The sequence below is a fragment of the Pleurodeles waltl genome, chromosome 3_1 (genome assembly GCF_031143425.1).
Source record: "Pleurodeles waltl isolate 20211129_DDA chromosome 3_1, aPleWal1.hap1.20221129, whole genome shotgun sequence".
In the NCBI taxonomy this organism is placed as follows: domain Eukaryota; kingdom Metazoa; phylum Chordata; class Amphibia; order Caudata; family Salamandridae; genus Pleurodeles; species Pleurodeles waltl.
The window spans coordinates 365,397,707-365,418,744 of NC_090440.1; the positions used below are offsets into that span (position 1 = coordinate 365,397,707).

At 49.1% G+C, this 21,038-nt stretch overlaps 1 protein-coding gene across 1 annotated transcript in view; it reads left to right on the forward strand.

Annotated features, from left to right (window-relative positions):
- The window catches only part of TRPM7 (transient receptor potential cation channel subfamily M member 7), a 1,269,618-nt gene that overhangs the window by 1,158,864 nt on the left and 89,716 nt on the right, over positions 1-21,038 (forward strand). Inside the window, exon 35 of the mRNA XM_069222535.1 lies at positions 3,779-3,861. Coding sequence (XP_069078636.1) covers positions 3,779-3,861 — 83 coding nt within the window. The remainder of the gene's footprint in view (positions 1-3,778; positions 3,862-21,038) is intronic.

The window sequence follows — 21,038 nt, forward strand, 5'->3', positions numbered from 1 at the left end:
AAGCTCCCCTACTCTGCTGATTCCACTGGACTTTGCCCTGGAGTGACCTCGATCTCCCTCAGTGCCAGACCCCTTCTTTATAGGCCCCTCTGTGTCAGGGCCATGACATCCTGAGTTCCAGATGCCAGCTCCAGCCTTTACGAAGTTCCTGAATTTCAGACTCAGCAGTGTTTGTAAGTGCTATGTATTCCTTTTTTGCCAAAGCATCAATGCTGTTAGGGACCCCTTGGCTCCCAGTTCTTAAGGCTTCTGGCCCTGACGCCATTTGGCACCTGCCATCTTAGCCTGCGCCAGCTCCACACTGCTTTGACCCATCCCTCAGTTAGATGACGCCACAACATTCAATGCCTTTGACGGCTCCATTTTCAGTGGCGCCGCCTACATCTGTGATGCCAGAACCAACGGCACCGGCAGTCCTGAAAGTCATGCCGCAAAACAAATCATTGAGGCTGGTGATGAAGATTAAGGGGCAGGACCTCCAAGGTCTGTGTTTTGTGAGTGCTTTAGACACTTCCCAGGTGTTAGCTATGGATTTCGCCACTGGTCCACCACTGCTTGAAGTGATTTCCTTCCATAAGGAAATGCAAAAGGCTGTTGAGACATTGGATCTGCAACTGTCAACAGTGGACTTTAAAACTTATGCCCTCACAGAGGTCTTCTTGCCAGCGGTTCCAACTGCAAAACCTCGGCTCCCCTCTAGTGATGCTACTCTGGATTCAGGCATGACGACATGGGAGAATCCATTTTCTACCCTGGCGGTAAATAGGCAAGTGTTGTGTTGCCCCACTCTGGTTGACCTGCCTCTTCCCTTAATTCATCCTTTGTCCGAGAGTCCCGTAATACAAGCCTCTTCCTCATCTGGTCAATCAGGAGAAACGTTCTGCACCATACCTTCTTAGAGAAAACCAAAGCGCCTGGAGACCTGGGGGGGGGGGGTGAAACATTCTCAGGGGGGAGCATTGCCCTGAAGTTAGTCTGCCAGCTGCCTTCTAACACACATATTTTATGGTATATAGGACAAACGGTAGTGCCTTTTGAACCATAGGACATGAGAAGTAATTTACAAGAGATTATCCAAGGTTTCTAGAATGCCTTCTGTCACATTATCAAATCTGTCTGGACACAGCAGATTCTGTGGATCAGGCAATCTCCATCTGGAGACCTGCCTGAACTTGTAACTTTTCTCCTGACGTTCAAGCCAATCTGATGGAGCTGCCTTTTGATGGGACAGCATAAGGCAGGAAAGCTGATGTGTCGTAGCGGTTCAAAACCACTAAAGCTAGTGCCCCCTCCTAGGACTACAGCTACCACCCCCTTTGAGAGCTTACTGCTGATCCTGGCATTTGTGTGGCTTATCAAGCGAATTCTCATTTTGCCAGTAACAGCAATGCTAGACTCTGACTCAACAGCAACCAGTCCCGCTGGTTAGACAATACTGTGGCAGAGACAGAGGAAAGGGCCCACAATACCACTCTGAGCCTGTGGCAGGGTGGGTGTCCAGTGGGTCTTCCAAATTATAGAAAGGCATTACACCCTTCATATCCTTCAGACTCCACCCCATATCCACCCTCCTGTCACCCTGTGGCCATGCTACCAGCAAGAGGTGATGGCACTCCCAAGAGAAGCAGCAGTGAAGTTAGATCTAGAACAGGAAAAGAGTTTGGTATGTTACGCTTGTTATCATCCTAGTACCAAAGAAGGATGGCTGTCTGTGCCTGATCCTTGACCTCAGGGAATTGAACTTCTTCCTCAAAGAGGAAAAGTACTAAATGCTGACCCTGGCTCATGTGTTGCTTGGAGACTGAATGGTGTCGCGTGACCTGCAGGATGCACACTTCCTATATTGTGATTCCATCAGAAGTATTTGCCATTTGTGGTGGGTTCTACGTACTACCAACTTATGGTACTACCCTTTGGCTACACATGTGCACCTCGAGTCTTCACGTAGGTGGTGGCAGTAGTTGCAGCACTTCTCAAGAAAGTCCGGCCTTCCCACCTTCCCATACTTGGACAGCTGACTAATCAAAGCCAGATCGACAGAGGTGGTTTGTGTCAACCGCAGTCAACAGCATCCCTTTTGTTCAACCTGGGTTTTTCAGTCAGCAAGCCCAAATTTCACTTATGGCATTCTCAATGTCTTCCATTCATACAATCAATACGCGCCTTCTGTCCACCTCCAAGGATTACTGATATCCAGGAAATGGTCCCGTCTTTTCAGGAAGGTGCGCCAGTCCTTCTTGCATTCTCCTAGTCATCCATACACATTCGCAAATGAGGGCCCTGCAGTGACGCATCCGCAGGTAATGACTACAGTACGGTGGAGGCTTATCAGGCTCCATCCTTGTCTCCCACAGCACTGTGATGGAAGTGGTTTGATTGGAGATCGAGGAGAATCTGTGCTGCTGGATGGCCGTCAAACCGCCTCCGACTGTGACTACTGTAGGGCCCAATGCTTCTACCTTAGAATGGGGAGCCTGTAGGAAGCTGGCCTGGTGTGTGGTGAGCATCTATGGTGTTATCACCTTATACCAGGTCCAGGTATTCCCTATTAGTTAGGTGTAGACAGTATCTAGGAAGGCAGGGCTCTCTAGAGGTAGCTGTGGATGAGTAGCCAAGACTTATCTAGGAGACATGCAAAGATTATGTAATACCACTTTAGTCGCACAGCACTTACTCGCATGAAAGAACCACACAGTGTTACAAAAATAAAGGTACTTTATTATAGTAACAAAAATACTAAAATACTGTATAGGCAATACTTCATGAGGCGGTGAGTAAACACACTATTATATACACATTAGAAGTCAGTAATTATAATTGAAAGCAATAGCAAATAGAAACCAATAGGAAATAGTGATGGCCCTAGTGGGGAGACCAAACCATATACTAAGTAAGTGCCATGTGAAAGTCAGTCCCATCTAAGGAAGTGGAATCATTAGAGGGGAGTTGGAGGATCTAAGAACCTCAAAAGGTAAGTACCAGGGAGCCCCCCAGCAACCAGGAGAGGACAGGTATGTATCTGGTGCATAGTGTGTTGACAATGACAAGGATCCCTTGCAAGGCAAGCTGTCACTGATTGTACAGTATGCACTTCCCCCTTTCCCAGAGCGGACGTGTGATAGGCACTGTCAAGGGCTATTTGGCCATACTGTCAGCAGTCCTCCGTCTGCCAGATTTCTCATTGTTATGCTTCTTCTGAAGGGATTGACTATATGTAACCTCATTTGTTGTACCCCAGTGAGACCTTAATTTAGTTTTTATGTTGCTTATGAGGATTCCATTTGAGCCCCTCAATATTTGTACCGTGAAGTTGTTAAATCTCAAAACTAGTTTTGGTTGCTATCACTTCCGCTATGCCAGATGAGTGAGTTACAGGCGCTTAATTCCCTTTCCCCCTTTCACCTCCTTTTTAATGTGACAAATATGGTGTTGCAAACCAAGGCTGCTTTCCTACCCAAAGTAAAGCAGCCCTGGGTCAGTCCATCACCCTTCCAATATTGATAAACAAAATATTGTGAGCAAGTGCTCGGTGAAGCTATTCAATGAAGAGTTTACTTATTGAGGGAAAAACGTGTGCATCCACATTGTGGTGGGGTTGGTGGATGAATGGGTGCATATGCATGGTCAAAGTGAGAGGGGGACATTTTCTCCATTTGGAGATATGGATGAGGTTGTACTTCTTTCATCCAAAATATGCACAATACACATGACCTTAAAATACACATATGTATACTCTTATTTGATATTGTTACAATTAACTTAATTTCCGTTTTTACAGGAAATACAGCAACAGAGAGCTGCTCAGAAGCTCACATTTGCTTTTAATGAAATGAAGCCCAAATCGATCCCTTATACCCCAAGGTAATTTAATAATTGTCTTACTGATTGTTTTTAATGATGCTGTCATTCTTTAGTTCTGCTTTGTTGATAGCAACTTTATTCTTCATATGAATGCACATGTTATTGTTATAGAGACTTCCAATTCCTTGCAGGACTTACATAGGCACCACCCTGGAACACTGTCAGTTCTTTTCTTTCTGCTCCAGCCAACACAGATCCAAAGAAGAGCTACCCCTCAGTCACTTTTTTGACTGGTCTTTTTTTTACTTTTTGTCGAAGATATTAGTGTCTACACTCCTGATGCGTTGAGATGTCACAAGAGCGGATTCAAGCCCTGCGGGTCCTGGCACCAGGTGATGTCTGTGACGTACTGTACCCTGTGTGCTTGTGATGCCTGGAGTGCGACCACAACCCAAAATCATGTTCCTAGTGCCGGGCCATTAATCCACAAGCTTTGAGGGAGTGGTCCCTAAAGCTCTGTGCGACTTGGCTCTCGGCTCTCAGTTAGGCTTATCAGAGGGTAGTGCTAAGCATATGTTGTACTCACAGAGGCAATAAATGAGACACACACTCAAAGAATAAATCCAAGACCAATTAAAAAAAGTAACACTTATTTTCATATACACCTTAAACAACAAGAACTTCATTATAAGGTAAGTACATTTTCAATTATAAATACTTTTTATTTACAAAAATCGACACAGTGCAATTTTTTCACTGTTAACCTATGGAAGCAAGAAACATTCAGCAAACAATCACTTATTGACAACTCAAGGGACCAATCTTGTAGACTTAAGGTAAGTACTGGGCAAGGGTCAGGACCACACCAACAGATCACGCCGGGCAGCACTTGTGCGGCCGGGTGCAGAAGTGCAGTATGCGTCTGGTGCCCGATGTATTTCAGTTGGGATTGCCCTCCGTTTATTTCGGCTGCAGGCTCCGGCTGGGGGGGACCAGTCTTGGACAAACAACAGGTAAGTTGCAAACGTGGGTGCTCAAGGACGTAGGTGCACCTTTGGTCCTCTTCTCCAAGGGCAACAAATGCTAGGGTGTCCTTTGGCGTTGGGTTGCCTTGTCCAGGAGCACTCGCTTTTGGGGGATACTTTGGTCTCAGGCAGGAGTTGTCGTCAGGGACTTGGATTCTAGACATCTGGGGGACCTTGCTGGCACCAGAGATCCACTCCCACGTGGGTCGGTGACGGCAGGTGCAGTGATGACTTCAGGTGTCGAGTCTTTGCTGTTCCGGAGGGCTGCAGAGTCCTTTCCTTAGAGTTGTTTGGAGAGCAGGTCTGCTGCTCACAGGAGATTTGTGTATTTTTCGAAGGCAGGCAGTCCTCCCAGGTTTCAGAGATTCCGCTGCAGGACAAGGCGTCTTTTGGTGAAGTCCATCGAGGAGTGCAGAAAGGCCAGCATGGTTGGTACCAGGTCAGCTGCTTTTTTTTCACCTGTTCTGCGGGTACATCTTTGTCCTTTTCTTCTTAGGTCGTCAGGTTCTGAGTTCTACGGTTCAGGGGTGCCACCTGAAAACTCTATTTAGGGGCATCACAGGAAGTGTCAGGTGACAACTAATGGGCTGCCCACTGTTAGGGTGACTACACACTTTCTTTGACCACTTCTTTTGGGATGTGGGCATAACCTTGAGCCTAGTGGCCTAATTCCTTCCAAACCAAGATGGAGGAATTTAAAAAAGTGGTGTCCACTTCAGCTCCCCCACCTTAGGGGTGAGTCTGGCATGAAGTGGGTACACCTCCTAATCTCCCTAATTTTCCAGCCTGTTCTACCACCAAAGGTGGGGTCAGGACAGGAGGGTTTGTCATCTCCACCATATGGAGAGACCTGGGGCGCATTTCAAAGCCGGGCCAGCCCTTTGAAGCTTCCCGACCTGGAATGCCCATCCTGGCTGGAGAAGGTGTCAACACTCCTGCTCAGTGCATGTTTTTGTCTTTGGGCCCTGAGTGCATGGGCTGTCACCTTGGGGGATCAGAAACGTGGCTAAGGTGGCTGAACTGGTCAGGACCAGTCACTTAACACAATAGTAGTTGGTAGGTTTTCAGGGGGCACCTGTAAGGTGCCCTCTGGGTGCATGTATTGGTAAATCCAACCTTTGCATCCGTGTGGGTTCACCAATATGAGATGTTTGATACCAGACATCCTTACCTTCAGTGAAGCCATCATGTAGTTGGGGAACTCATAGTGACCAGTGTCCAGCACATGTATTTTAAATGGCTTCCCTGGACACTTGCTATGTCCGAGAATCGACAGAGAGCTAGCAGGGGCATGTTTGCTCGCACATGAAGGCTGTGTGCCTTGTTTTATTTTCACTTTTATCTGCAACAAGACACGCAGCCTGTAATGGCAGCCTGTCATGTGCTTGGTGAGGAGTCCCTTAAGGTGGCACAATTTGTGCTGCAACCCTTAGGGACTATCTTTAGTACCCCAGGCCCTAGGGACCAGGGGTACAATTTACTAGGGACTTAAGGAGGGTGCTAACGGTTTTGCCAATTGGGGAAACAACAGTCAAGTTTTGGGGAAAGAGATCTGGTACTGAGGACCTGGTTAGTAGGAACCCAGTGCACATTCAGACAAAACCACATCAGTTACTAGGCAAAAGATGGTGGCTAACCATGCCAAAAAGGGTGCTTTCCTACACTCGAGATGTCCAATCCACCCTTATGGTCATGCCCTTTGATGGCACTCATCTCTTTGGAGTGGAAGCAGAGTGCAGCTGCCTCTCGTTCCCCTCGATCTGCTTTTCTCCCCCTTTGTGGCTATGGAAGGGGCACCCAACCACATCCGTTCCCCTCCAGCCACTGTGCTGTGCATGCTGCCCAACCTTTGCGTGGCCAAGGAAGTGGGATCACTCTGGCTCAGGTTCTATCTGCCTTGGACCCAGGAGTCTATCTCCATATTCCTGTCCTGCCCTCCAACAGGCGTTACTTGCCGTTCACTGTAAGCCACAAACATTTTCAGTTCACCGTGCTCCTCTTTGGCTTTTCCAGCGCCCCTCAGGTGTTCACCAAGGTGATGACGGTGGTCTCAGCTTATCTGCACAGGTCAGGGGTTCCAGTCTTCCCCTACCTCGACAACTGGCTGTTGAAGGCAGGCTTGCCCCATGCTGTCGTCTTCCACCTCTAGACTACGGCGGACCACCTGCATTCACTGGGGTTCACTATAAAAGTGTTGAAGTCACACCTGACTCCCTCTCAGGCACTTCCTTTCATCAGAGCTGTTCTGGACACAGTGCAATTTCGGGCTAGTCCTCCTGAGCTGCGAGTCCAGGATATTCAGGCTATTATACTGATATTTCAGCCTGTATACTATGTTTTGGTGAGAAGGACTCTGAGGCTGTTGGGCCTCATGGCCTCCTGCCTCCTGCTGGTGACACAACGCAAATGGCATATGCAGGCTCTGCAGTGGGACCTGAAGTTCCAGTGGGTGCAGCATCAGTAGAATCTCTCCAACATAGTCCGGATCTCGGAGGGAACTGCGCAAGATCTGCAGTGGTGGCTCTTGAACCATGATTGGGTCTGAGGCAGATACCTCTCCCTTCCCCAACCAGCTCTGACAGTAGTGACGTGTTACTCCTGGGATAGGCCTTGCCGTCTTTTTATATTCTATATCAAAGTGAGATATAGTGTGCACAGAGTCCAGGGGTTCTCCCGAGGCTTAAAAGAGGCTAAAGTAGATAATATTAATGCTCTCTTGGTGGCAGTGTGGTCAAGCAGTTAGGCTTATCAGCGGTAGTGCAAAGTATTTGTTGTACACACAGAGACAATAGAAGAAGCACACACACAATGAAAACTCCAGACCAATGGTTTTTATATTACAAAAATATATTTTCTTAGTTTATTTTTAGAACCACAAGATCCAAGTTGCAGGTAAGTATCTTAAAAGTTTTGTATTTCACACAGGTATCAACAGTACTTGGTTTGAAATAGGTAAGAAATACAGTTTTTGAATTATTGGCAAATGGACACAGTGCAATTTTCAAACAGTTTCTGGGGGGAACCCAGGAGCCTTTGAGGCTCACTGCCAGGTATTACAGTTCCTGCAGGGGGAGGTGTGAAGCACCTTTACCCAGAACAGGCTTTGCTCCGGAGCACAGACTGCACAAAGGCACTCACTCAGGTGGTCAGAAACTTGTCTGAAAGTGGCAAGCTGGCACAGACCGGTCAGTCCCACAATACAGTTGAGCTAATATACAGGGGGCATCTCTAAGATGCCCGCTGTGTGCATTGTTCAATAAATCCAACACTGGCATCAGTGTGGGTTTATTGTGCTGAGAAGTTTGATACCAAACTTCCCAGTATTCAGTGAAGCCATTATGGTGCTGTGGAGTTCATAATGACAAACTCACAGACCATATACTTAATATGGCTACACTGCACTTACAATGTCTAAGAATGGACTTAGACACTGTAGGGGCATATTGCTCTTGTAGCTATGCCCTCACCTGTGGTATAGTGCACCCTGCCTTAGGGCTGTAAGTCTTGCTACAGGGGTGACTTAACCCATGCCACAGGCAGTGGTTTGTGGGCATGGCACCCTGAGAGAGGTGCTATGTCGACTTTGTCTTTTTCTCCCCACCAGCACACACAAGCTGCAAGGCAGTGTGTGTGCATGTGCTGAGTGAGGGGTCCCCTAGGGTGGCATTATACATGCTGCAGCCCTTAGAGACTTTCCCTGGCCACAGGGCCCTTGGTACCATGGGTACCTTTTACAAGGGACTTAACTGTGTGCCAGGGCTGTGCCAATTGTAGAAACAAAGGTACAGTTTTAGGGAAAGAACACTAGTGCTGGGGCCTGGTTAGCAGCGTCCCAGCACACTTTCAATCAAAGTTGGCATCAACACTAGGCAAAAGGTGGGGGTAACCATGCCAACAGTAGCACTTTCCTACAGGGCGGCACCACGGGAGAGGTAGAGATCAGAGACATCTGTTCTCCGGCAGAGTCCGGGCTCCACATCAATCTTTTGGAGCTCAAAGCACCAGACTGGCATTGAAGGCCTTCCTTCACCATCTCAAACGGAAAGTAGTGCAGGTATTCACGGACAAAAACACCACTATGTGGTACTGCAATAAGCAGGGCCGGGTGGGATCGTGGACCCTTTGTCAGGAGGCTCTATGCCTCTGGACGTGGCTGAAACATCAGGGCATTTCCCTAGTGGTTCAACACATGGCCGGCTCTTTCAACACCAGAGTAGACAAACTCAGCCAACAATGCCTGGTCGATCACAAATTGCATCTCCATCCGGAGGTGGCACATGGTCTTTCAGGAGTGGGGAGAGCCTTGGTTAGATCTTTTTGCATCCGCAGAGAACGTGTAGTCAGCTGGTTTGCATGTTGGACTTTCCTCTTTCCAAACCGGCACTCGCTCGGTTACACTTTACATTTCGAGTGGAGCTCGGACCTGTACGCCTTTCTGCCCATACCACTTCTGCCCATAGCTCTCAAGCAGATCAAGAATGACCGAGCCCAAGTAATCCTTGTCGCTCCGGACTGGCCATGAAGAGTCTGGTATCCTGAGCTATTGAGCATGGCCATTGATGATCCGTTCAGACTGCCCCTTCGAAGGGATCTTCTGTCACAGCAGCAAGGGAGGGTTCTTCACCCGAACCTGCCCAGTCTCCACCTTCTTGCGTGGGGATTGAGTGCCGACAGTTCATTGTTTTTGACCTTCCGCTCAAAGTATGTAATGTTATCTTGGCAGCTAGGCATCTCTTCACGAAAACTTTATACGCCTGTCGTTGGCGTAAATTTGTGGCATTGTGCACATATAAGTCTGTTGAGCCCCGCTCTGCCCCTCTTTCCGAGGTCCTCTTGTTTATACTTTCTTTGGCCCAGCAGGGGTCTGTTTTGGGCACCCTCAAAGGTTATTTGTGTGCTATCTCTGCTTTTCTGAGGTTACCTGACCATCCCTCTATGTGTAAGTCTCCTGTTGTTAGTAGGTTCCTTCAGGGTCTTTCCTTCATGTTTCGTCCATTCCATCACCATTCATCGTGCCCTAGTGGGATTTGAATTTTGTTCTGACTTTTCTCCTGTGTGCTCCTTTTGAGCCTCTTCACAATTGTCCTTTCAAGCATTAAGAAACAGCCTTCCTTGTGGCCATTACATCTGCCCGCAGGGTGATTGAGTTGCAGGCATTGCCATCTAAGCCACTCTACCTGACAAGGTGGTGCTTTGCACCAGGGCTACCTTTTTGCCAAAAATGGTCACGCCCTTTTATGTAGGCCAGTCCACCACTTTGCCCACTTCTTACGCACCCGCACATCCCTTTAAGGAAGAGGAGAGACTCCATCATTTGGACCCAAAAAGAGCGTTGATCGTACCAAAGAGTTCCAGGTGGATGATCAACTCTTTGTTGAGAATATGGGTGCAAAGAAAGGTTGGGCAGTGCAGAAGAGAGCCATCGCTAGATGGGTTGTTCACTGCATTAAATTGTGCTACATGTTGGCTAAAACGCAACCCCGGAGGGTTTGCACGTTCACTCTACCAGAGCGACAGCTGCAACCACTGCGTTAGCATGCAGAGTTTCTGTCCTGGACATGTCAGGCAGCAACGTGGGCATCCTTCCACACTTTCAATAAACACTACTGCCTGGATAGTCAGATCTGAAGGGACAGGTACTTTGCCCATTCAGTCCTGCAAGGACTTTCTAGTATGATCCTAGTTTGCAGACCCTCCTCTGGGGGTGGTATTGCTTGGGTATCTATTTTAAGGTAAAGAATCTGCAACTGGAAGTATCTATCAGATGAACAAGTTACTTGCCTTCGGTAACGCCTTATCGGGTAGAGATATAATCTGGTTGCAGATTCCTTACTGGCCCACCCATCCTCCCCGCTCTGTGAGCTGATTTCTAGGGACAAGAAATTCCTTTCAGGGCACTAGTTTTGACACACCATTGTTCAGTGTTCTTGAAGGCCCCTCCCTTTTGGCAGGTAAAGTCGTGAAAAGAATCCGACAGCGTTGCAGGTTGGCACTTGTTTAGGTCCAGCAACAACATATCTGGTGCACACGATGCAGACGACGGACGCAGGGCCAACTGACGGCGTGCAGCGGTACATCTCGGAAAAAATCTCCAGATCCAGACTGATGCCTGAGGGAAATTCTAAGGTAAGAAATCTGGAGCTAGAATAAGTCTAGGTGTTACCCAAGGTAAATAATTTTGTTCTTTTAGAACTGTTAGGCAGTTACCTCTCTTCCTAACTTTTTTTTTTTTTTTTAATTGAGGTTGAACAGCAATAAAATATCATCCATCCAAATAAACAATTTCCCATCATTACAAATTTTTTATTATTACTCCCCAATTTTGAAATCTTGCAGTGAGGCAGGCCACAGCATAAAGAAATATATCAAATACCAAAATCTACTTTCCTGAGCAGTATTGAATACATAGAGTATACATTGCGGTGGTGTTGAAGAAAAGAACAATAACACTGATCCCACAACCATACCCCTGCACCTTAGTGCAGTACGTTCCTTGCCATATGCGTACCAAATAATCATAAACCAGCTACCACCTCCTTCTTATGAAGTCAGCCTAGAATCAGTTGCCATAAAGTGTGGCATGCATTGAAACCAGCACAGTATTAAGAGAACACTTTGCAAGCCCAAACAACCACATTTGAAAAATATTTCAAAATGTTCATAAATAAATCAGAAAGGAGAGAGCCCTCCAATAAAGTGCAGATAGTGGACATCAACATCCTCCTAAAAAAAAAAAAAAAAAAAAACATATGGTCTATTGCAATAAAGTGCAATAGCATTCAATCCAATGAAGTGTGGAAGACTGCATATTGAAGTTCCTAAAGTGCCCCGCTGCTTAATAAATAACGACATTTTCCAAAAATAAAGTTATGATAAAATATGTGTAGGAAGCTGACTGTAGGAAACTGGCACTTGTTGCAGTTAACCCTCCACTTTTTGCCTTTTATTGTTGCTGACTTGACTGAGAGTGTGCTGGGACCCTGCTAGCCAGGACCCAGCCCCAGTGTTCTCTTCCTAAAACTGTATTTCCACATTTGGCACACCTCTGGCACACAGATAAGTCTCTTGTAATAGGTGTTAGTGGTATCAAGGGCCCTGTGGCCAAGGAGGGTACCTAAGGGCTGCAGCATGTGTTGTGCCACCCTAAGAGACCCCTCACCAAAACATGCACACTGCCATTGCAGATTGTGTGTGTGTAGGTGGCTAGAAAAAGGCAAAGTCGACATAGCATCCCTTTTAGGGTGCCATGCCCACAAGACACTGTCTCTGGCATGGGTAAGTTACCCCTCTAGCAGACCTTACAGCACTAATGCAGGGTGCACTATACCACAGGTGAGGGCATAGCTGCATGAGCAAATGCCCCTACTGTGCCTAAGTCCATCCTTAGATATTGTAAGTGCAGTGTGGCAATTTAGGGTATATGGTCTGGGAGTTTGTCATTTCGAACTCCCATATCCATGATGGCTTCACTGAATACTGGGAAGTTTGGTATCAAACTTCTCAGCACTCTAAACCCACACTGATGCCAGTGTTTGATGTATTCTAAAATGCATACAGAGGGCATCTTAGACTTTTACCTAGTCCTCTAGTGCAGGACTGACTGGTCTGTGCCAGTTTTCCAATAGCAGACAAGTTTCTGACCCCATGGGTGAGGGCCTTTGTGCTCTCTGAGGCCAGAAACTAAGCCTGCTCTGGATGGAGGTGCTTCACACCTCCCCCCTGCAGGAACTGCAACACCTGGTGGTGAACCTCAAAGGCTCAGGCCTCATGTTACAGTGCCCCATGGCACTCCAGCTAGTGGAGATGCCCGTCCCCCCCCTGGACACAGCCCAACTTTTGACTGAAAGTTTGGCGGGAAACTTAAGAAAAACAAGGAGTCACCACTTCAGCTGGGACCACCCCTAAGGGGTCCAGAGCTGAAGTGACCCCCCTCCCTGCAGAATCCTCCATCTTGGTTTGGAGGCCAGGAACCAATAGGGTTAGGTTTGTGTCCCCTCCCCAAAGGGAGAGGACACAAAAAGGGTGTAGCCACCCACAGGGACAGTAGCCATTGGCTTCTCCCCTCTGACTCCTGTAACACCTCTAAGTCCAGGATTTAAGGGCCTCCCTGAACCCAACTCACCAGATTCCTGGCAACTTGACAAGAAAGAAGAAGGACTGCTAAGCTGAAACCCCAACAGAGAAGAAGGAAGACAAACACTGACTTGGCCTCAGCCCTACCAGCTGATCTCCTTTGTAGTTTCAAAAATCAACACATCAGTTTTTCAGTTCAGCAATGTTAACTTATGTGAGGAAGCAACAATGCAGTTATGCAAGTAAGTAAACTACTCAAAAATTTAGTTGTGGGGGTTTTAGGTCAACACCAGGCAAGGTTCGAATCAATACCAAGTGTGCACCCATAGTAGCGGCCGGGTGCTGAGGCTTATTCAGAACAGGAGAGGAGTGGAAGGGGTCTGAGGACACTTTAGAATATGGATTGGAGCACGAACAGGACTGGTTTGAGGATCTAGGGGAAGCCAGTGGACTATATACTTCTCCAGATGCTGGCATGCTCTCTCCTCCCGCTGTGGCTACGGAGGGGGGTGCATCTTGTGCCATGGTGGTGCGTAGGGGAGCTGAGAACTTGGACCTAGACCTGCCTATGGTGCCAGTCGGGACTAATCTCCTGACTGGTTTGCTTCAGCCAGGGGTTGCTACATCAGAGCCGATGTTACTCTTCAATGAGGCCCTCAAGGATGTCCTTCTGGGAACATAGTCCAAACCCCGCATAGGGGCTCCTGTGAATAGGACAATCGTCCACCGCCATAGACCTGCTCCAACTGACCCTAGTTTCGCCACCCAACACCTCCCCCCAGAGAGCTTAGTGGTCCAAGCCTCCACTTCCCTGGTGCCTTCCCTTCTGCCCCTCTGGAAAGAGAGTCCAAGAGGCTGGACCAACTTGGAAAGAAGTTGTTTTCTTCCTCCAGCCTGGTATTGAAGTCAGTAAACACCTCTTGCCTATTGGGCCGTTTTTCCCATACTTTATGGGGTACGGTGGCACAGGTGCTGCCCCAGGTCCCGGAGGGTGTACGGGACACTGTCACCCAGGCTGTCAAGGATGTAAGAGTTGCAGTCAAGTTTACTATCAGGTGTCTTGGATACATCTGACTCGCTGTGTAGGGCGGTTTCTTCGACAGTGGCCCTCCGTCAACATGCCTGGCTACGTTCTACTGGCTTTTCAGGGGATGTCCAGTCGAGTTATATGGATATGCCCTTTGACGGCTCTCACCTTTTTGGTGAGAAGGCAGACTCTGTGCTTGAGAAGTTCAAGGATCCTCGAGCTACGGCCAGATCTTTGGGCCTTTCAGCACCGGCTCGTCAGCAGTCTGTCATCCATTTCGAGGCTTCGGAAGGGGCACTGAACCACGCCAGCCACAAGTTAGCCACCGTCCTCCTGCTTCACAGCATCCCGAGCAAAAACATAGTACCGTCAGACCCAGAGGGACTAGCCAGAGGTCAGCCACTAAACAGCCCCCCTCTTCCGCAGCACCCAAGCCCTCCTAGTATGGTTCTCCAAGACCATGTTCGTCCAGTTGGAGGGAAGATTCAGTTTCATCTCCCTCACTGGCAATCCATCACATCAGACAAATGGGTCTTGCAGATCATACAGAAGGACTATTCCCTCAACTTCAGTATTTCCCTTCCTCTATCCCTCCGTTAAAAGAACGGCTGAAGGGGGATCATTTGGTCTTGCTCCGCGAGGAAGTTAAGGCTCTCTTGGCCAAGGGAGCCATAGAAAGGGTCCCTTTGTCAGAAGTAGGCAGTGGTTGTTATTCTTGCTACTTTCTGATTCCCAAAAAGAACAAGGGCCTTCGCCCTATCCTGGATTTAAGGGACTTCAATCTCTTCCTCAAAAAGGAGAAATTGGCTTACTCTTGCTCAGGTCTTGTCTGCCGTAGACCAAGGAGACTGGATGGTAGCATTGGACTTGCAGGATGCGTATTTTCACATCCCCATCCTGCCCGCCCACAGGCATTACTTGTGGTTCAAGGTGGGCCATGAGCACTTTCAGTTTACTGTGCTCCATTTCAGTCTCACCAGTCCCCCTCGGGTGTTCACAAAAGTGATGGTGGTGGTGGCAGCTCATCTTTGCAGGTTAGAGATTTCAGTCTTCCCCTACCTGGACGACTGGCTGGTGAGGGCTCAGACGCCCCAGGCTCTCGTCACCGACCTCCAGACAAAAGCAAACCTCTTGCACTCGCTGGGGTTCACTATAAACGTGCCAAAGTCACACCAGACTCCCTCTCAGAAGCTCCCTGTCATTGGAGCTGTTCTGGACACAGTGCAGTATCGGGCCTATCTTCCCGAGCAGTGAGTCCAGGATATTCAGGTTATGATACTGATGTTTCGGCCTCTATCCTGGATTTCAATGAGACAGACTCCGAGGCTGTTGGGACTCATGGCTTCCTGCATCCTATTGGTCAAGCATGCCAGATGGCATATGAAGGCTCTGCAGTGGGACCTGAAGTTCCAGTGGGCACAGCATCAGGGAAATCTTACCGACATGATTCAGATCTCGGAGGGACCTGCAGAGGATCTGCAGTGGTGGTTAGTGAACTGCAATTGGGTCAAGGGCAGACTCCTCTCTCTTCCCCAACCAGATTTTACAGTAGTGACAAGATGCGTCAATTCTGGGATGGGGCGGCCATCTGGGAGAGGTGGAGATCAGGGGCCTCTGGTCTCCAGCGGAATCCAGACTCCATATTAACTTGTTGGAGCTTCGGGCGATCCGGCTAGCATTAAAGACCTTTCTTCCTGTTGTGAAAGGGAAGGTAGTGCAGGTGTCCATGAACAACACTGTGGTACTGCAACAAGCAGGGCGGTGTGGGCTTGTGGACCCTTTGTCAAGAGGCTCTACGTCTCTGGATATGGCTGGAACACCAGGGCATAACCCTGGTAGTTCAACACCTGGCAGGTTCCATGAACGCCAGAGCGGACAAACTCAGCCGGCGATGCTTAGCGGATCACGAATGGTGTCTCCATTCGGAGGTGGCACAAGGACTCTTTCAGCAGTGGGGAGAGCCTTGGTTCGATCTGTTCGCCTCCAAAGAGAGAACACAATGTCAGCAAAATTGCACGTTGGAGTTTCCAAGGCAGCTATCGCTAGGCAACGCTTTTCGTGACGAGTGGAGCTCAGGCCTCTTTTACGCCTTTCCTCCCATACCACTTCTGCCCAGAGTTCTCAAGAAAATCAAGAACGACCGGGCCCCCAAGTAATCCTAGTGGCTCTGGATTGGGCACGAAGAGTCTGGTATCCAGAGCTTCTCAAAATGAGCATCAATCTAATTATCTGGTAGAGACTCTATCTAGTTGCAGCTTCCTTACACCCACTCCATCGCTCGGATGTTGCGACGCGGGAAGAGCATCAACGCTCTAGGCCTTTGTCCACGGAGCCTACTTCTGAGTCTGCTCCGAGCCTACCCAACTTTCCGTGAGCCGCAGCGACCCCTGTCCAACTAAAAGAATTTTATGAGGCCATGCATTTCATTTTTGGGCAGTCCAACCCACCTGTGGCACCTTCAGGCCTGGGGATTCAGAGGGAGGGGCCCTTTGGGTTACGGGCCGGTAGCTTAGGCCACTAGAGTCCCTCTGGGTCCACATCCAGATCTACCACTGAGACCTTCCCCGGTGCCGGTGAAGAAGTCGACTCTCCCGACTTTGGTTGGGTCCACAACTGACGTTGACCCGATCCTTTTCCTTGACCACCAGGAGCCGGAATGGCATCAGCCGACTCCGCTTCCGACTTCGGTGGGGTCTAGCTTCCCCAGGTTGGATTCAGGCCCTTTTTTCTATTGGTATGAATGCGAAGAAGGGTTGAAGGGGTCGCTGGACCCTTATGAATACCAGCAAGAAGACCGGAACATGGACTGGGCTCAGGAATTGGGCGAGGCCAGTGGTCTTGATACCTCGCCAGACACTGGCATGCTGTCTCCTACTGTGTCTACGGCGGAGGGAGCTTCTTACTCCATGGTGGTCAGTAGAGCAGCTGAGGTCCTTGGCATTGAACTGCCTACTGTTGCGGTCAGGACTAATCTCCTGACGGAGGAGCTTCAGCCTGGGGTGTCTGCTTCAGAGCTTCTCTTTCCATTTAATGAAACCCTCACCGATGTCCTTCTAGGTACCTGGTCCAAACCCTGCACAGGGGCTCCTTTGGATAGGTCAATCGTTCCCCGCCATCAGCCCGCTCCATACAATCCAAGATTCCTGACCGAACACTCCACGCCTAATAGCTGGGTCATTCAGGCATCTTCGTCCTCTGGTGCATTCCCTTCCGCTCCCCCAATAAGGAATCAAAAAGACAGGAGCATCTTGGGAAGATGTTTTCTTCCTCCAGTCTGGCATTGCGGTTGGTGACCACCACATGCCTTTTGGGCCATTATACCCACTCCTTGTGGGACACGGATATGCTAGTTTTGCCGCAGATTCCGGAGGAGGCCCTTGTGATCATCTCCCAGGCTGTTGCCAACTCGCTAGGTAGATCGGTTGCATCGACAGTGGCATTACGACACCACGCCTGGTTGAGAACTTCTGTTTTTTTGGGGGGATGTCCAGCAGACCCTCATGGACATGCCCTTTAATGCCTCTCAGCTCTTTGGAGATAAGGCGGACTTGGCGCTGGAGAGATTTAAGGACTCTCGGTCCCTTGGCCTTTCCACTGCCCCTTGTCCACAGCAGTCTGCTTTTCGCCCCTTTTGTGACAATGGGAGGGGCTTCCTGCCACGTCCCTTACCCAGCCACCGTGCCATGCATGCCATTCAGCCTCTGTGTGGCTAGGGACGCGGATTCCCACAGGCTCGTGGAACAGGGAACTAGCGGTCTGCCCAGTCTACCCCCACCCCCGCTGCAGCCTCCAAACCTGTCTGCCCCCCCCCCACTTCCGCCCAGTTGACGGAAGGATATTCCATCACCTGCCCCACTGGGAATCCATCACGATGGACAGGTGGGTTTTGCAGATCAAAGGGGTTACTCCCTCCCCTTCGAGACTTCCCCTCCAGCCATGCCTCCATCTTTTGGCCACATAATGGAGGATCACTTGGCACTCCGTGAGAAAGTTGCGGCTCCCCTCTTGGCCAAGGGGGGCATAGAGAGGTTTCCTGCGCCAGAAGTAGGCTGTGATTGTTATTCCTGCTACTTTCTGGTGCCCAAAAAGGACAAAGGGTTTATGTCCTATCCTTGACCTCAGTGCCCTCAATCTCTACCTCAGGAAGGAGAAGTTTAAAATGCTCACCTTGGCTCAGGTCCTTTCTGCCTTGGACCCAGGAGACTCGATGGTGACATTGAATTTGCAAGACGCTTATTTTCATATCCCCATCTTGCCTGGCCACAGGCCTTACCTACTATTCGTGGTAAGTCACAAGCACTTTCAGTTTACCGTGCTCCCCTTCAGCCTTACCAGCGCCCCTCAGGTGTTCATGAAAGTGATGGCAGTGGTTGCAGCTCATCTGCGCAGGTCGAGGATTTAAATCTTCCCCTAACTCAACGGCTGGCCGTTGAAGGCGGGTATGCACCAGAAAGTCGTGTCCTACCTTCAGACTACAGCGAGCCTCCTGCACACGCTGAGGTTCGGAATAAACATGCTGAAATCACACCTGATCCCTTCTCTGACGCTCCCTTTCATCAGAGCTGTTCTGGACACAGCACAGTTTGAGGCCTATCCTCCCGATTAGCGAGCCTGGAATATTCAGGCTATGATTCGGATGTTTCAGCCTCTACCCTGGATTTCGGTGAGAATGACTCTGAGGCTGCTGGGCCTCACAGCCTCCTTCCTCCTGCTAGTGACACATGCCAGATGGCATATGCGGGCTCTGCAGTGGATCCTGAAGTCCAGTGGGCGCAGCATCAGGGGAATCTCTCCAATATGGTCCAAATCTCAGAGGGGACTGTGAAAGATCTGCAGTGGTGGCTTTCGAATCAGGATTGGGTCAAAGGCAGATCCCTCTCCCTTCCTTAATCAGAATTTACAATAATGACAGGTGCGTCACTTCTGGGATGGGGCGGCCACATGAGAGAGGCGGCTAACAGAGGACTCTGGTCTCCGGCGGAGTCTGGATTTCACATCAGTCTGCTGGAGCTCCAAGCGATCAGACTTGCGTTGAAAGCATTCCTTCTCTCTATCAAAGGGAAAGTGGTGCAGGTGTTCACCGACACCACCGCCATGTGGTACTGCAACAAACAGGGCGGTGTGGGGTCCTGGACTCTTTGTCTTTGCCTCTGGACATGGCTGTCACATCAGGGCATTTCTCTGGTGGTTCAACTTCTGGAGGGCTCTCTGAACGCCAGAGCAGATGAACTAAGCCATTGATGCATAGGTGATCATGAATTGCGTCTCCATCTGGAGGTGGAGTATGGCCTCTTTTAGCAGGGGGGGAGAGCCTTGGTTAGATCTATTCGCTTCCTCAGAGAACACGCAATGTCAGCAGTTTTGCAGGTTGGAGTTTACAAGGCAGTTCTCGCTCGGTGACGCTTTTCGTCTCGAGTGGAGCTCAGGCCTCCTGTACGCCTTTCCGACACTTCTTCCCAGAGTTCTAAAGAAGATCAAGAACGACCAGGCCAAAGTCATTCTTGTCGCTCCGGCTGGGCAAGAAGAGTAAGGTTTTCAGAGCTATTGAACATGGCCCCAGATCCTCCGATCAGACTGCCCCTTCGGGAGGATCTTCTGTCGCAGCAAAAGGGGACGGTTCTTCACCCAAACCTGTCCAGTCTCCGCCTTCTTGTGTGGAGATTAAGCGGCGGCAGTTGACGGCTTTTAACCTTCCACTCGAAGCCTGCGATGCTATCTTGGCAGCCAGGCGTCCCTCCACCAAAATGGTATATGCCTGTCATTGGCTTAAATTTGTGGCATGGTGCACAGACAAGTCTGTTGATCCTCTTTGCCCCTCTTTCTGAGGTCCTTTTTTCATTCTTTCCTTAGCCTGTCAGGGTTCTGCCTTGGGCACTCTTAAAGGCTACTTATCGGCAATCTCAGCTTTTCTTAGATTGCCAGATCAACCTTCTCTTGTTAAATCCCCTATTGTGGGGGAGCGTCCTCCTCAAACATCTCACTCATCTGTATCCTTACACTCCATCTATTATGCCTGAGTGGGACCTCAATCTTGTCCTCACTTAACTAGTGTGTGCTCCATTTGAGCCGTTACTCAATTGTCCTCTGTGGCTCCTTACCTCAAGATTGTCTTTCTGGTGGTTATCACGTCTGCTTGCAGAGTGAGTGAGCTTCAGGCTCTTTCTTTTAAGCCTCCATTGTTATCTGTACATCCTGACAAAGTAGTACTACGCACAAGGGCCTTTTTCCTTCCCAAGGTTGCCACACCTTTTCACTTGGGCCACTCCATGACTTCGCCTACTTTTTACGCACCCCCACATCCTTCTCATGAGGAGGAGAGAGTCCATGCCTGGATCCAAAAAGAGTGTTGGCGTTCTATCTTAATCGCACTAAAGATTTCTGGGTGGATGATCAACTCTTTGTTGGGTAAGTGGGTGTGAAGAAAGGGAAGGCGGTGCAGAAGCGTACCATCTCATGATGGGTGCTTCTCTGCATCAAAATGTGCTATGCTTTGGCAAAGAACCAATCTCAAGAGGGTTAACATGCTACCATAGCGTTAGCACGTGGAGTTCCTGTCCTGGACATCCGTCAGCCAGCAACGTGGGTTTTCTTGCACCCTGGGCAGTCAGGTCCACAAAGACGGCTACTTGTGTAGTTGAGTTCTGCAGGACTTTCTGGTATGATTTTGGTTCAGAGCCCTCCTCCCAGAATGGTATTGCTTGGGTATCTATTCTAAGGCAAGGAATCAGCAACTAGAAGTCTCTATCAGATGAATAAGTTACTTACCTTCGGTAACGATTTATCTGGTAAAGACATATTCTAGTTGCAGATTCCTTACTGACCCATCTATCCTCCCCGCCTGCGAACTGATTTCTAGGGACAGATATTACCCTTTTAGGGCCTTATCTCTGGTGCACCACTTCAGTGTTCAAGAAACTGACGTCGCTGAGGCAGTGCCTATATTTGACCATGAAGCCAATGACAGAGGCGCAGTCGACCAACGTCACTAAAGGCGTGCAAGGGTACTGCTCAAAGAAAAGTCTCTGGATCCAGTCTGACACCTATGGGAAATTTTAAGGTAAGGAGCCTGCAACTAGAATATGTCTCTACCAGATAAATAGTTACCGAAGGTA